The following is a 13,951-nucleotide window of genomic DNA, read 5'->3' as shown; positions in this document are numbered from 1 at the left end:
CCTGGCTAATTTTCTGATTTATTGTAGAGATGAGGTCTCGCCAAGTTGCCCAGGCGGATCTCGAACCCGCATGCTCAGGCCATCCACTCACCTCTGTCTCCCAGTGCACTGGGATTACAGGCTGAGCCACTGAGTCTGGCTGGTTTATTGGTTTTAGATTTCATCTACTGACTTCCTACTATGGAAATGAAGATCTAGCTTTCTTTTACCACTCTTCACCCACACATGTTTTTCCTTCTGACATTGCTCTCCTCTCCTGAACAGTTTCAGGACATATCTGATTAAACCCATATTCAGTATTTTGGTTATTGCAACTTTGCATATTGTGATTTCGTTTCTTTCCTTGTGTAATATTTTTGTTTTTTAATAAGAGTTTTCTCTCTCTTTTCTTCTTTCTTTCTTTTTTCTTGCTATGTTGCCCAGGCTGGAGTGCCATGGCACGCTCTTTCTTCTTCTTTTTTTTTTTTTTTTTATAGCTGAAGTCTCACTCTATCGCACAGGCTGGAGTGCCACGCACACTCCCGGCCACCGCAGCCTTGACCTGCTGGGCTCAGGCGATCCTTCCGCCTCAGCCTTCCAAGTAGCTGGAACTACAGGCATGTGCCACTATGCCCAGCTAATGGTCTGTTTCTTTTTTTTATTTATATGTCTTGGTTTGAACAAACCTTTTATTAAGTTTTTCCACATGTTCCAAAGTCCTGTAAAACATCTCTCAAACCAGTTTTTCACATAGTCAGTCTTGTCATATGGTCTATCAATCTTCTTTTATTTCTAGAAGACCTTTCTCTTGGAGCTCTTCATTTTTTAGTTCTGGTGTAAACACCTTATTCTCAAAGCTTCAGGACTTCCCTTGTGGTCATCTTTGGAATTCTATTGCTTCTTTCATGTGTTGATCGCTGTTTTGAAGGCTCGTTTTTCTTTTACCTGGTTTATGCTCCAGTGAAAGGTGAATGAGAAATCATGTTTTTGAGACTTTGCATGTGTCAGAAAATATCTTTGTAGATCATATTTGATCAGTAACCTGAAAATCACTTTCCCTCAGAACTCAGAGGGTGTGTTCTATCATCTCTTTTCAGTGTCACTTCTGAGAAGACTGATGGATTCAGACTCTCCAGCCTGCACAGGTGACATGATTTCTCTCACTGGACACCTTTAGTTCATTCTTTTTATTCCCGTGCTTTCATCTGTTATGATATGCCTTCATGCTCCCTTTTTATTTGTCATGTGGGTTCTTCACGGGTCTTTTTATTCTGAAAACTACTTCTTTTATTTGTGGGAAATCTCCCACTGTTTTCTTTTTTGTTTTCTCTTCCAAAAACTTTTGGTAGTTGGGTTTTGGACCACCTGACTTGAATTTCTAATTTTCTTATCTTTTCTCTCTGCTGTTCCATACATATTTTTTTGTTGTTCTGTTTACTGAGCGATGTTTTCCACCTTATCTTTGACAACTTCTGCTTATCTTTTTTGCTTTGGCTTTCATGTTCTTAATTCCCAAAAGCTCTTTTTTGTTTTCTAAATATTTCTATATGAGGAATTATTTTGTGCCTGTAAAACATTGTCTCTCTTAGGATATTTGTCATAATTTTCATTCAAATTTTCTTCTATTTCCTGCACTGTCTCTGTTCCTTCCAAGTTTCTTGGTCTGTTTGCTTTCTTTGCTGTATTTCAAGTCACCACTTCTGTCGGGAGTCTTAGTCACACCAGTTAGGCCAAATAGATAAGTAAAAGGCATCCAGATTGGAAAGAAAGAAAAACTATCTCTGTTTGCAGATGATCTTACACAGAAAACCTTGACCACCACCAAAAAAACTGTTAGAATTATTAAACAATTTCAGTACAGTTGCAGAATACAAAAGCAAGAAACAAAAATCGGTTACATGTTTATTGCTGTATTAGTCACAATAGCAAAAACAGAGAACCAACCCTGCTGCCTATTGAAAGTGGCCTGGATAAAGAGAATGTGGTACATATACATGATGGAATACTGTGCAGCCACAAAGAAGAACAAAACCATGGCATTCGCAGCAACTTGGATGGAGTTGGAGACCGTCATACTAAGTGAAGTATCACAGAAATAAATAACTGAATGCTGCATGTTCTCACTCTTAAGTGAACCCTGAACACTACTCATATTAGCACAAGGGTGGGATCGACAGTTGCTGGGCACTGCTAGGGCAGAGAGAGAGGGAGAAGGGAGGGGTGGGGCATGTAACAACACAAAGGGTATCTAGTTCCCTACCAGAGGGAGTGAGGGCCAATTAGGCACCCAAACTTCACTTGCATGCAGTCTACTTATGTAGTTAATCCTCACTTGTATCCCACATCTCTATAATAAAAAAATAAATTAAAAAAAGTCAGTCACATATCTATACATTAATGATGAAATATCAGGAAAGAAGGAAAATAATAATCTACAATAGCATTACAAGTTAAAAAAAATGAAAAAAACTTAGGAGTCAATTCAGGAAGGTGGAAGATTTGTACACTGAAAACTATGTAAGACGTTGATGTTTTTCATGTCAATGGTTTTCCTCTGGTGGTCCCTGGGTGTCTGTCTTTGTGAGGCATGCGTATGGGAAGCTTTGTGTGTGGGAGCTTGTTGCCTGGTGGGCATTACTATAACCACTTTGGGAGACTATCAATGATCATTTTTGAAGGGTTTTTTTCTTTTCTTTTTTGGGAGTTGGAGTCTCACTCTGTCACCCAGTCTGGAGTGCAGCGGCCGCTCCCGGCCACCGTGGCCTCGACCTGCTGGGCTCTGACGATCCTTCTGCCTCAGCCTTCCAAGTAGCCGGAACTACAGGCACGAGCTACCATGCCTGGCTAATTTTTTGATTTATTGTAGAGATGAGGTCTTACCAAGTTGCCCAGGCGGGTCTCCAACCCGGGGCTCAGGCAATCCACTCACCTCGGCCTCCCAAAGCACGGGATTACAGGCTGAGCCACCGAGCCTGGCTGGGTTTTTTTCTTTACCTTGGGTCTGTCAGCTTCCTCAGAACTCTGATCCCCCGCTTGGAGGTGTACATTATTATGATCCCTATATTCTATGAATTAAGTGTGGATAAATGTTGCTGTTCTTATATTTTACAATGTAAACTTTTATACAGTCCTGTTTTCAGAACAGTGATCACTTCTATGTTCCGCTCTATTGTCCTTGAACCTTGGTGATGACATTTTTTTTTTTTTTGAGTTGGAGTCTCACTCTGTCGCTCAGACTGGAGTGCAGTGGCACGCTCAATGGCCACCGCAGCCTCGATCTGCTGGGCTCAGGCGATCCTTCTGCCTTAACCTTCCAGATGATATTTTTAGCAGAAAACAAACTCTAGTCTTCTCCCTGGGGAGGGTAAGTGCTTGATATGCAAGGATGAGAAAGGAAATCTGAAGGAAGAGGAAGTTTTGAAAGACTTTCAACTTCAGTGTTATCTATCATATTCTCACCTGCAGAACACTGATCATTTAATTGATTAAATCTTTCCTAGATCTTTAAATTTTAATTAGCTTGCTTCTTATTGTTTTCACCCATGCAAGTACTTAGCATGAAGCTCTCTTTTGGTTTTTGAAGACACTTGTCACTTCTCACATGGTCACCTCTCCTACTCTGTCATTGAGAATTTTTGCTCTTTTTTCCTCAAAAGTACTCTCATTTTAATGTTGTTTAAAGAAGGATAGGGAAAATCATTTTGGTGGGAACAGTTATCAGAAGTCTCAAATCTATTCATTCTTTGCGATTTCCTCCATATTTGTATCCACTGTGACTACCACATCCACATATATCACTGCCTGCTTGTGAGTGTCACACACTTCAAACCGCTCTTCTTGATCCCAGGAAATGGTGACCCCATTCTCCTGACTCAGGCAAAACCCCTTGAGTCCTTTCTTTCTCTTATCACCAATAATCGATCCATCAGCATATCCTGTCAGTTTTACATTAAAATATGAGAAGGGACCAAAAAAATCCCTGGAATTTATTTATAAAAATTGTGTGTTTAGGCCGGGCTCAGTGGCTCAACCCGTAATCCCGTGCTTTGGGAGGCCGAGGTGAGTGAATTGCCTGAGCCCACGGGTTCAAGACCCGCCTGGGCAACTTGGCGAGGCCTCATCTCTACAATAAATCAAAAAAATTAGCCGGGTGTGGTAGCGCATGCCTGTAGTACCAGCTACCTGGAAGGTTGAGGCGGAAGGATCGCCAGAGCCCAGCAGGTCGAGGCTGCGGTAGCTGGGAGCGGCCACTGCACTCCAGTCCGGGAGACAGAGTGAGACTCCAACTCAAAAAAAAAAATTGTGTGTTTAGTCTTACGTGTTTAAACTTCAGTCACCTTCAAAGTACTCTCCATTTGATGCAACACACCCATTGAGATTATTTTCTCACTGCTTACAACAGTTTTTGAACTCATCAATTGTGATGCCTTTTAAGTGCTTCTGCCATTTCTGTTTCATCTCTTCCACATGGGCAAATGTTTCCTTTTGAGGACTTTTTTCATCCAGGGAAACAAACAAACAAAAAGTCACTCTGGCAAGATCAGATGAATAGGGAGGGTGGGGCATGGAGGTCATGCCATTTTGGTCAAAAACTGCTGAATACTCAGCATCGTGTTGGCAGGTGGGCTTGTAAATCATCCATCATGAAATGAACAAATGTTTTGAAAGAATCTCCAAGATAAATTCACTGAAGCTGAATGCAGCTTCTCACAACAATGCTAGCTGGTATACTGATGCTAACGGGTACCTAGAATACTTACCTAGTGGGGGAAGCCTGTACTACAAGAGACTCACTCTCCAAAAGATAATTCTGGGTTTTTTGGGTCCCCCTCATATCTATTCAGAATCAGTTCATTTCTCATCACTTCTACGGCAACTGCCTCGGTGCAAGCTCCTATCATCTCCTCCCCATGTTATTTTGGTAGATTCCTCAGTGGTCTTCCGGCTTCCATACTTGGTCCCCTACAGTCTATTGACTTTTTTTTTTTTTTAGTTGGAGTCTCACTCCGTTGCCCAGGCTGGAGTGCAGTGGCATGCTGGGTTCCGGCGATCCTTCTGTCTCAGCCTTCCACGTAGCTGGAACTACAGGAACACGCTACCACGCCTGGCTAATTTTTTAAAAAATTTATTGTAGAGACAAGGTCTCGCCAAGTTGACCCGGGCTAAACTCGAACCCATGGGCTCAGGTAATCCACTTGCCTAGGCCTCCCAAAATGCTGGGATTACAGGCTGAGCCACTGAGCCCAGCCTATTTTCAACATAATAGCCAGTATGTTCTGTGAAAACATGAGTCAGAGTGTGACACATCTATGCTCAAAATGTTCTGATGATTTCCCCTCTAAGAGCAAAATCAAAAGACTTTGCGATGGCTCCCCCCACTCTATTATCTTTTTGACCACAGTTTCTACTTTTCTCCACACTCACTTCAGTCTGCTTGAGCTACAAATGGCCTTCTTGCTATTCTTCAAACATACCAGGTATATTCTCACCTTTGTGTTTGTCTTTGTGCTTGTCTAGAATGCTCTTTCTTCAGGTTGCCACCTAGCTCACCTTTTCATTTTTTTCAGATATTTTCTGAATTGCCCCTTCCTTCCTTCCTTCCTTCCTTCCTTCCTTCCTTCCTTCCTTCCTTCCTTCCTTCCTTCTTTCCTTCCTTCCTTTCTTTCTTTCTTTTTCTTTCTTCTTTCGTTGGAATCTCACTCTGTCGCCCAGGCTGGAGAGCAGTGGCACGCTCTGGCCACCGCAGCCTCAACCTGCTGGGTTCAGGTGATCCTTCCACCTCAGCCTTCCAAGTAGCTGGAACTACAGGCACGCGCCACCATGCCCAGCTAATTTTTTGATTTATTGCAGAGATGAGGTCTCGCCAAGTTGCCAAGGCTGGTCTTGAACCTGTGGGGTGAGGCAATCCTCTCACCTCGGTCTCCCAAAGTGCTGGGATTATAGGCGTGAGCCACTGCGCCCGGCCGAATTGCCACCTTTTCAATGATGTTTTCCCTGACCATTATTTAAAACAGTGGCTTTCCCCTGTAAAGAGTCCCAAGTGTAGCGAGTCCTCAGTTAATGTTTACTGTACTTTTCAAAGGTTGGTTAGGGAGAATATAACTAGACTGATGGGAATGGATAGGAATGAGAGGGAGCAGGGAGAGAATTCCAGATGAGTGAGATGGTTAAGAGCTAAGATCTGAGACCTGAAATTTAGAAACTGTTCAAATTCCCATGATATTTGAGAGTGGATGATTTAACCAAAGGATTTAAACAGAGAAAGAGCCAGGACCCAGGACTGAACTCATTTTAAGGAATGGTGCAGTGAACTAATGAGTGAAGTTGGGATGGAGTGATCAAAGAGGTTAGAGGAGATCAGAATAATGAAGAGTCAAAAATCAGGAAAAAGGTCTTAATGTACATTCATTACTTATAGCCTTTTGATTTATAAGTATTTATTTAAACTTCCTTACTTTTACTTATATTTTGACAGATGAGAAAATTGAGACTTGGGTCTTTCAGTGTGTAAGTGATAGAGCTGAGAGTGAAGTCCAGGTGCAACTCCTTTTCTCATTCACTTTCCACAACATGAATGGAAGAAACACCAGAAGGAAGGGAAGCATTTTCAAGCAGTTGCATATCTGTTCTTAACATAGCTATAGAGGCTTGTAGAAAATCTTGCCATAAATATCAAAAACAACCTTTAAGCAGTTCAAACAAATATGTAGTCTAATTGATTACTTCCAAAGAAGTAGACAACGTGCTAAACTATCTTTAAAATGTGACTCTTATTTAAATGCTGGAGTGTTTACAGAATTGATTTAATTATTTATTGCATGCTATATTAATTTCACAAATCTGCATTAAGCTCATACTGTATTTCAGGCATTGTGATATGAACTAGAACTGCAGAAATAAAACAGGTAGCCCCTGCCCTCTACGATCTACAGGAGAGATAGGTAAAGACATGTTCCTGGTGAATGAAATCCATATATAGGGTATGGTGGTTTACAGAGAAAGAAGTGGTCAGTTTTTACCCAAGGGAAAAGAGGGCCAAGAAAGACATAATGAGAGGCGACCTTGACTTGAATATCAAAATGTCAGTAGGTGCTCATTAGACAGATACAATTGCAGAAGGATTTTCCAGGTAGTAGGAAGAGCAAGAGTTTAGCATAGCAGAATAAGTAGGTTGGAGAATTAGGGGAGCTAAGAAGTTCAAAATGAATTGACCATTGGTCAAGGGTATAAAGTAGCATGAAAGACAAAGCTGAAGACTGTAGCAGGGCCTCGAATGTCACACCAAGACCTCGATATTGAGGGGGAGTGGAAGGTCAGCGTTGGGTTTAAGATTCTATTTGCATATGAACTCGAGGAGGTTTGGTGAGAGTGGATTTGCTACTTCAAGTGTGGTACCACCCACCAGTGGTTTCTTATCAGTCCTTGACAGGGTAAGAAGCTTATGCTGGATGATGTAAACCAACTTCTTCACTAAGCACACTAAGCATGCCTGCAGATGACTGCCATCTTCCTGTGCCCTCATGTGGCTTTTCCTCTGTGAGTACCCATCCCTGGTGTTCTGTGTATGTCCATCTCCTCTTTTTTTTTTTTTGAGTTGGAGTCTCACCCTGTTGCCCAGGCTGGAGTGCAGTGGCGTGCTAATAGCTACCACAGTCTCAACTTGCTGGACTCAGGCAATCCTTCTGCCTCAGCTTCCAAGTCGCTGGAACTACAGGTGCATGCTACAGTGCCTGGCTAATTTTTCTGATTTATCATAGAGACGAGGTCTCACCAAGTTATCCAGACTGGTCTCGAATCCCTGGGCTCAGGCAATCCTCTTGCCTTGGCCTCCCAAAGTGCTGAGATTACAGGCTTGAGCCACTGTGCCTGGCCTAAATCTCTTCTTATAAGGATTTTAGTTAAATTGAATTAGGGTTCACCTCAACACCCTCATTTGACTGACTTAAATTTCCTGGCAAGACTCCATAGAAAATGCTGTGCTTTGATGTACATTCTGAAGCAGCCATTCACCTTGTATTGGATTCACTTTGAGTGGTTCTGGCTTACACTATTGGTCTTCGAATTCTTTCAATCGCACATATTTATATATAAAAAATATTTGAGTATGTACTGCCGACATAAATATTCATGAGCTCTATACAGGTATTTCTATAATACTATATTTTACACATTATAATACATTAAACATATGTTTTAAAAGGATATGATGAAGATAATTCAAAAATTCACTAAAATGAAAGCAATATTATCAGATATGTGTAGTTAGTTTGGAAAATCATTTTTAACCCTTTCTGATACGGGGTTATTTGAAGTCTGCATCTGGTTCAGTTTATTTTGGTTTTGGCTTAAATGGCCATCTCAGTTGAAAAAGTTAGCAAACAAATATAGGTATTTTTTTTTTTTTTGAGTTGGAATCTCACTCTGTCGCCCAGGATGGAGTGCCGTGGCACACTCATAGCCACCCTAGCGTCAACCTGCTGGGCTCTGGTGATCTGTCTGCCCCAGCCTTCCAAGTAGCCAGAACTACAGGCATGCACTACCATGTCTGGATAATTTTTAATTTAACTTTATTGTTGAGGTGAGATCTCACCAAGTTGCCCAGGTGGGTCTTGAACCCGTGGGCTCAGGCAATCCACTCGCCTAGGCCTCCCAAAGTGCTGGGATTACAGGCTGAGCCACCGAGCCCCGTTCCACAAACAGGCATTAATTTATTTTTATTTTTTAGGCCTGCTTGCACTTACCAAATTAAGGTTCTCATTTTTCAGCCTAATTCAGTAATTATGTACATGTTTTGTGGAAATTCGTGTTCTCTGATGTCAATCAGTTGTTTTTGCAAATGAATCTGAAGACATTTCATTTTCATATTTTATACACATGGATTTTAAACCTAATGTAACTCTGTATTACTTTCTTAGAGCTGTGGTAGCAAAATACCACAGATTGGGTGGTTTAAACAACCAAAATTTATTTCTTACAGTTCTGGAGGCTGCAAATCCAAGACTAAGGTATCAGCAGGTTGGGTTTCTTGTGAGGCCTCTCTCCTTGGTATGCAGATGGCCGCCTTCTTGCTATGTCCTTACGTGACCTTTCCTCTATGTGCTCCCACCCCTGGTGTCTCTATGTCCTAATATCTTCTTTTTATAAGACTATCAGTCAGGTTGAATTAGGGTTTACCCCAACAGCCTCATTTTAATTTAATTACCTCTTTAAAGACCCTATCTCCAAATAAAGTCACATTCTGAGGTACAGAAGGTTAAGGTTTCAACATTTGAATTTTGGGAGGAATTTAGTTCATGACAAACTTCATTTGAAAGATTTTTAAACAGGTTAAAATTCGATTTCTGATTTCAGCAAAACAGAATTTTAATGGCATTCACTAGTTTCATCAAGAAAATCACATAATATGGGAATGTTCCCAAATACCTGTTCCTAAAGGTTTTTTCCAAAGCATGCATTTCTTCCAAAAAGCAATGACTTTTCCTTATTCATTGGCAAATATCACCTTTATCTTGAAGAAGCAGATAAGGATGTTATTGGAAAATGTCAGGTTAAAAAAAATATGGACAGGTACTCACCACAGAAAAGGTTCATACATTCTATTTCGCTTGTCTTTTGGTAAAAAGAAAATTGCATAATACTTGTAAGTACTTTGTCACGAGTGAACAGTGAGCCCCCACATCGTACAGCAGATTTTCAAGGTCACTCTGACCTCTTAAATGGTGCCCATGTAGTAAGAGAGCAGGAGAGTAAACATGCTTAGCTGGGTGCTTTCGATCTAAAAGTGAAATAAAATGGTTGAAGGTGAAAGAGTGAAAGAATCGAGTCCTCAGGACTGTGGGTCATCTCTTCTCTCAGGATGTGTTCGTTCCCTACCTGACACCTGAGGGACAGTGGCCGTCTGTATACAAGATATTAATAGAACATAATTTGTTCTTGTTTTTAAAAGTGTAAAGCCTACATAAAGCCTCTAATGTTTCTTCTTGCCCCTATTGGGTTGTCTTGTGTATCTGTGGGGCGCTGTGTTCCACTCTGACAAGGACAAGACTAGAGATTCTAAACTAAGGCAAAACCGAGGGATTGAGGAAGTTGGTGATGATAAACAAAATCAACTGACTCCGATCACTGATTAGACGCAGGGGTGTCCATCAGAGGAAATGTGTGAATAGGTACATTTTCATGCTGTGTTTAAGAAGTTGATATCTCATCTCCCCCCATGATGGTAATTTCTTCCCAGATGTGAATCAAACCGTCACTTATAGTCTTCCTTCTTTGTGCTAGACATTATGCAATGTACGTTCGTATACATTTTCTCTGCAAAGACCAGAGTGACTTTATTTGTAGGCCTCGTGTTTCAAAGCTTTGCAAACAGCAGCTGCCAAAAACACAGGGCCTCCATGAACGATCACACCAGGGCAGCTGTCAGATCAGGCATCAGGATAGCTGGGGGCCATCTGAGTTTCAAAGAACAAGGACCTTTTTCCAAGAAGCAGCCTAGACAGTCAGGCAGAAAAAGACTAGAAGAAGCCTTTACCTGAGACAACATTGTCTACCCCTGAACATTAGTTTTTCCTCTTAGTGTCTCTGTCTCTTTCACAAAAGTAAAAAAAGACTAAAATATTCTTTTGTATGTCTTACTCACAGTAAGGTAGGTCCACTGTATACTCCTCCAAATGCATCTTTGTCAATAACTGTCAGGTATTTATTCTTGTTTAGGTAACTAGAGAGAGAAAGATGGAGAGAATGAATTAGGTGAGTTTAAGCAATCACACCAAATTAGAACAAATACAAGCATAAAATGTAACCATGGTCTCCCTAGCTATAAACTGATTTTCAAGAATTTAGAAGATGCTTTACCTTCTTCTGGCTTAAGCACTCAGAACATTCTAGGTTTCAGTTGTGCAAGATTTATACATAATTATGACAGAAGTTTTTGAAAAGAGCATGCTTATGATCTAGTTTGCATGTCTAAATTTCACAAAAGTTGCATAAATTTTCTATTTTCCTGGCCATAAGCAATTGTATTTTTCAGTCCTCTTCAATACCAACTGATTTAAATTTTATTTCTCAATGTTGATCAATATTCCCATTTACTTTTGAAGACTGGGCTTAAGTCAGGAATGAAATGAAGGCAGTAGGATGGCAATTTGATGAAGATGGTCAGAGATTCAGACCTTTTCTTGGGTAAGGTAAGATTCAGCAAGTGAAAATCCAGGATGCCAATTAAATTTGAATTTCAGATAAACAACGAATACATTTTGTAGTATAAGTATTTCCATGCAATTAAAAAAAAATTCTCTTGTAAAAAAGTTGTTTGTTTATCTGACATTAAAATTTAATTGGGTTGCCTGTATTTTATCTGACAATCATATTGTGTATGTGTGTGTATGTGTGTGGTAGGGGAATGTTTAGGCAGATAAGATTAAAGACTATACCTTCCATGGAAGAAGTCTGATGCCACATTGATCTTTCCATTTTAAAAACATATTGAGTATTTGAGAGTAAAATATTTTTGAAGCAATTTAAGTTACACAGTTATTTTATTTTATTTTGAAATAAAATTCCCTACAAATGAATGAAGGATTTTGAAATTGGCCTTTTCCTCACAGTTTTCAAGAACAAAGTTATCTAAAAAGAAAAAAAGGGCATATATATCCTTGTTATAAATGATCCAAATTTACATGTTGAGAATAACTCACAACAAAGCCTAGTCAACTTTTTTTTTTTTGAGTTGGAGTCTCACTGTCACCCAGGCTGGAGTGCAGTGGCACACTCACGGCCACCCCAGCATCGACCTCCTGGGCTCTGGTGATCCTTCCACCTCAACATTCCAAGTAGTGGGAATTACAGGCACACGCTACCATGCCCAGCTAATTTTTGATTTATTGTAGAGACGAGGTCTCGCCATTTGCCCGGGCTGGTCTCAAACCCATGGGCTCAGGCAATCCACTTGCCTCGGTCTCCCAAAGTGCTGGGATTACAGGCTGAGCCACTGAGCCTGGCCAGTGCAGTCAATTTTAATGTTAGTGAGTGGCTGACCACCTGTTGATGCACAATGTTTATAGCAGAGACCCTTAGGAGTTCTGCTTATATATGGATACTGTCTCTATTATTCTTCATATGGGGTTAGCTCTTCATGATGAAAAAATGTTAAAGGTGACGGTTAATAATAGTATTAAGTCTTCTGTCAGAGTTATTCTCCAGAGCTCTCACGTCCCCCTGGTTAATTGGACCCAGATAAGGGCCTTCACTGGAACCATAGGGATAAGAGTTTTACCCATCACTGATGTTGAGAAAGTGTCCCCTTTCTAACTCTGGATAAGTAACCACCTTCATTTGAGAAACTAACCAAATAATAAGTAAGTCCCAGAACTCCACACGGTAAGTCTCATACACTGGTATACATTTCTGAGTCTTTCTATTTTCTTCTTCAACAGCAAGTGAGAACTACCTAACCTAAAATAGCCATCACCATTTTTCCTCCTCACACTCTTTCCTTCACAGTATTATCACAATGTCTAATTACCTTGTTTATTTGTTTACTTGCTTATTGTCTTTCTCTCCAACCAGAATGAAAGTTCTATATCTTATTCATTGCTGTACACCAGTGCCAAATTCAGTGTCTCTATAACTGTTTGTTGGTTGAATGTGTGAATGAATGAAAAAATAATATATTTTTCCTCCAAGATAGTAAAGTGGGCAATGTCAAACTCTTAGCATGACATAGGTGATTGCTTTAAGGAAAAAAAAAAAAAAGAAGAATGAAAGACTGGAAGACTTAGCATATGATGTGGAGACATTTGACCAATTGATTTTCTTGGTGGCCATTATTTTTGAAGCAGTTGGCTTACAAAAACTGCCAGGGTGTGCCTTCTCTGTGGTCTCTTTGGGTAGTGGCTGGACATTCAGCTTCTAGGTCATTGTTAAGTGTCACATGGAGAGAGTCAGTTAGTCTCATATGTGTTGAAAGACCTGACTACGGTGCTAAAGTAGTCAGTCTGTCTTCCCAGTGTCTCCAATCACACTTCCCACTTAATCACTGTTTGACTCTCCCTTGACAGAGTACCTTTGGTCAGTGACAGCTGGAGCGGATAAGAGCCACCTTGGAAAAAACAACCGGAGAGACAATCTTGAACAGCATGATTTGGTAAAAAGACAACTAAGCTCAGTACAAGGGCTGCACTGACTTGCGTCTCTTTTTGTATTCTTTGGACAACGCGGCTTGCAGATCACATTCTGTTCCCAGACACTCGAAAACCAAATAAGAGCCGGTGAGCTCATCTCAGTTTTTCCTGTTCACCTCCAACTGCTGCAAGTGGAAATCGGCTTGCTCTAATCATTAGAAATTATTGTAAAACTAAATTATTGCTTGTCCAATTCTGCAGTGTTTTCATCTGATATTTAATACGCCCCCAAGGATAAGGAGGCTGGTTGATAAGCATTGCAGTTTACCAGAAACTCTGCCGAAGACTTCAAACTGAGAAAGCCAGCCAGAGTCCAGGAGGGGAGAAGGAGGATGAAGAGGAGGCACAGCCAACTTGAACGGAGATGAACTGAGCTTGCAGGAGGCTGCATTCTCTGAAACCAACATGGTTGTTTGGGTACTTTACTTCTTAGAGATAATTAGGTGCTTAAAAATGAAGCCATCGGCTGTTAGCGGAGGGCTGCCTCATTTAGCTTTTAACCGTGGTTCAGATTGCTGTTCCCACCTTCCGTCTGAAGCCAAGAGAATGTGGAGGGGATACAGAAGCAGAAGGCTTAATGTCCACGAAGAAAGTGCTTCCCTCGACCTTACCACAGAACGTTTTCTGGGAATTCAATCTAGTTAAACTGATTCCTTGACCATGACTTGTCCTGATTCTTCTGAAATCCACATTCTGTAAACCAGCTTGGGTAAATGATTCACAAATCTTGGTAGGCTATATGGGTAACTTGCCCCAGACGATGATTATTTTTACAAGGGGATGATAATTCA

General features: G+C 40.8%; 1 protein-coding gene across 1 annotated transcript in view; it reads right to left on the bottom strand.

Annotated features, from left to right (window-relative positions):
• The window catches only part of TSHR (thyroid stimulating hormone receptor), a 200,733-nt gene that overhangs the window by 34,913 nt on the left and 151,869 nt on the right, over window positions 1-13,951 (bottom strand). The window contains exon 8 of the mRNA XM_008057190.1: window positions 10,619-10,696. Within this exon, the coding sequence (XP_008055381.1) occupies window positions 10,619-10,696 (78 nt within the window). The remainder of the gene's footprint in view (window positions 1-10,618; window positions 10,697-13,951) is intronic.

The sequence above is a fragment of the Carlito syrichta genome, unplaced genomic scaffold, assembly GCF_000164805.1.
Source record: "Carlito syrichta isolate Samal-C Ts95f unplaced genomic scaffold, Tarsius_syrichta-2.0.1 Scaffold302860, whole genome shotgun sequence".
NCBI lineage: Eukaryota > Metazoa > Chordata > Mammalia > Primates > Tarsiidae > Carlito > Carlito syrichta.
This window is presented reverse-complemented; position numbering and strand designations above follow the sequence as displayed.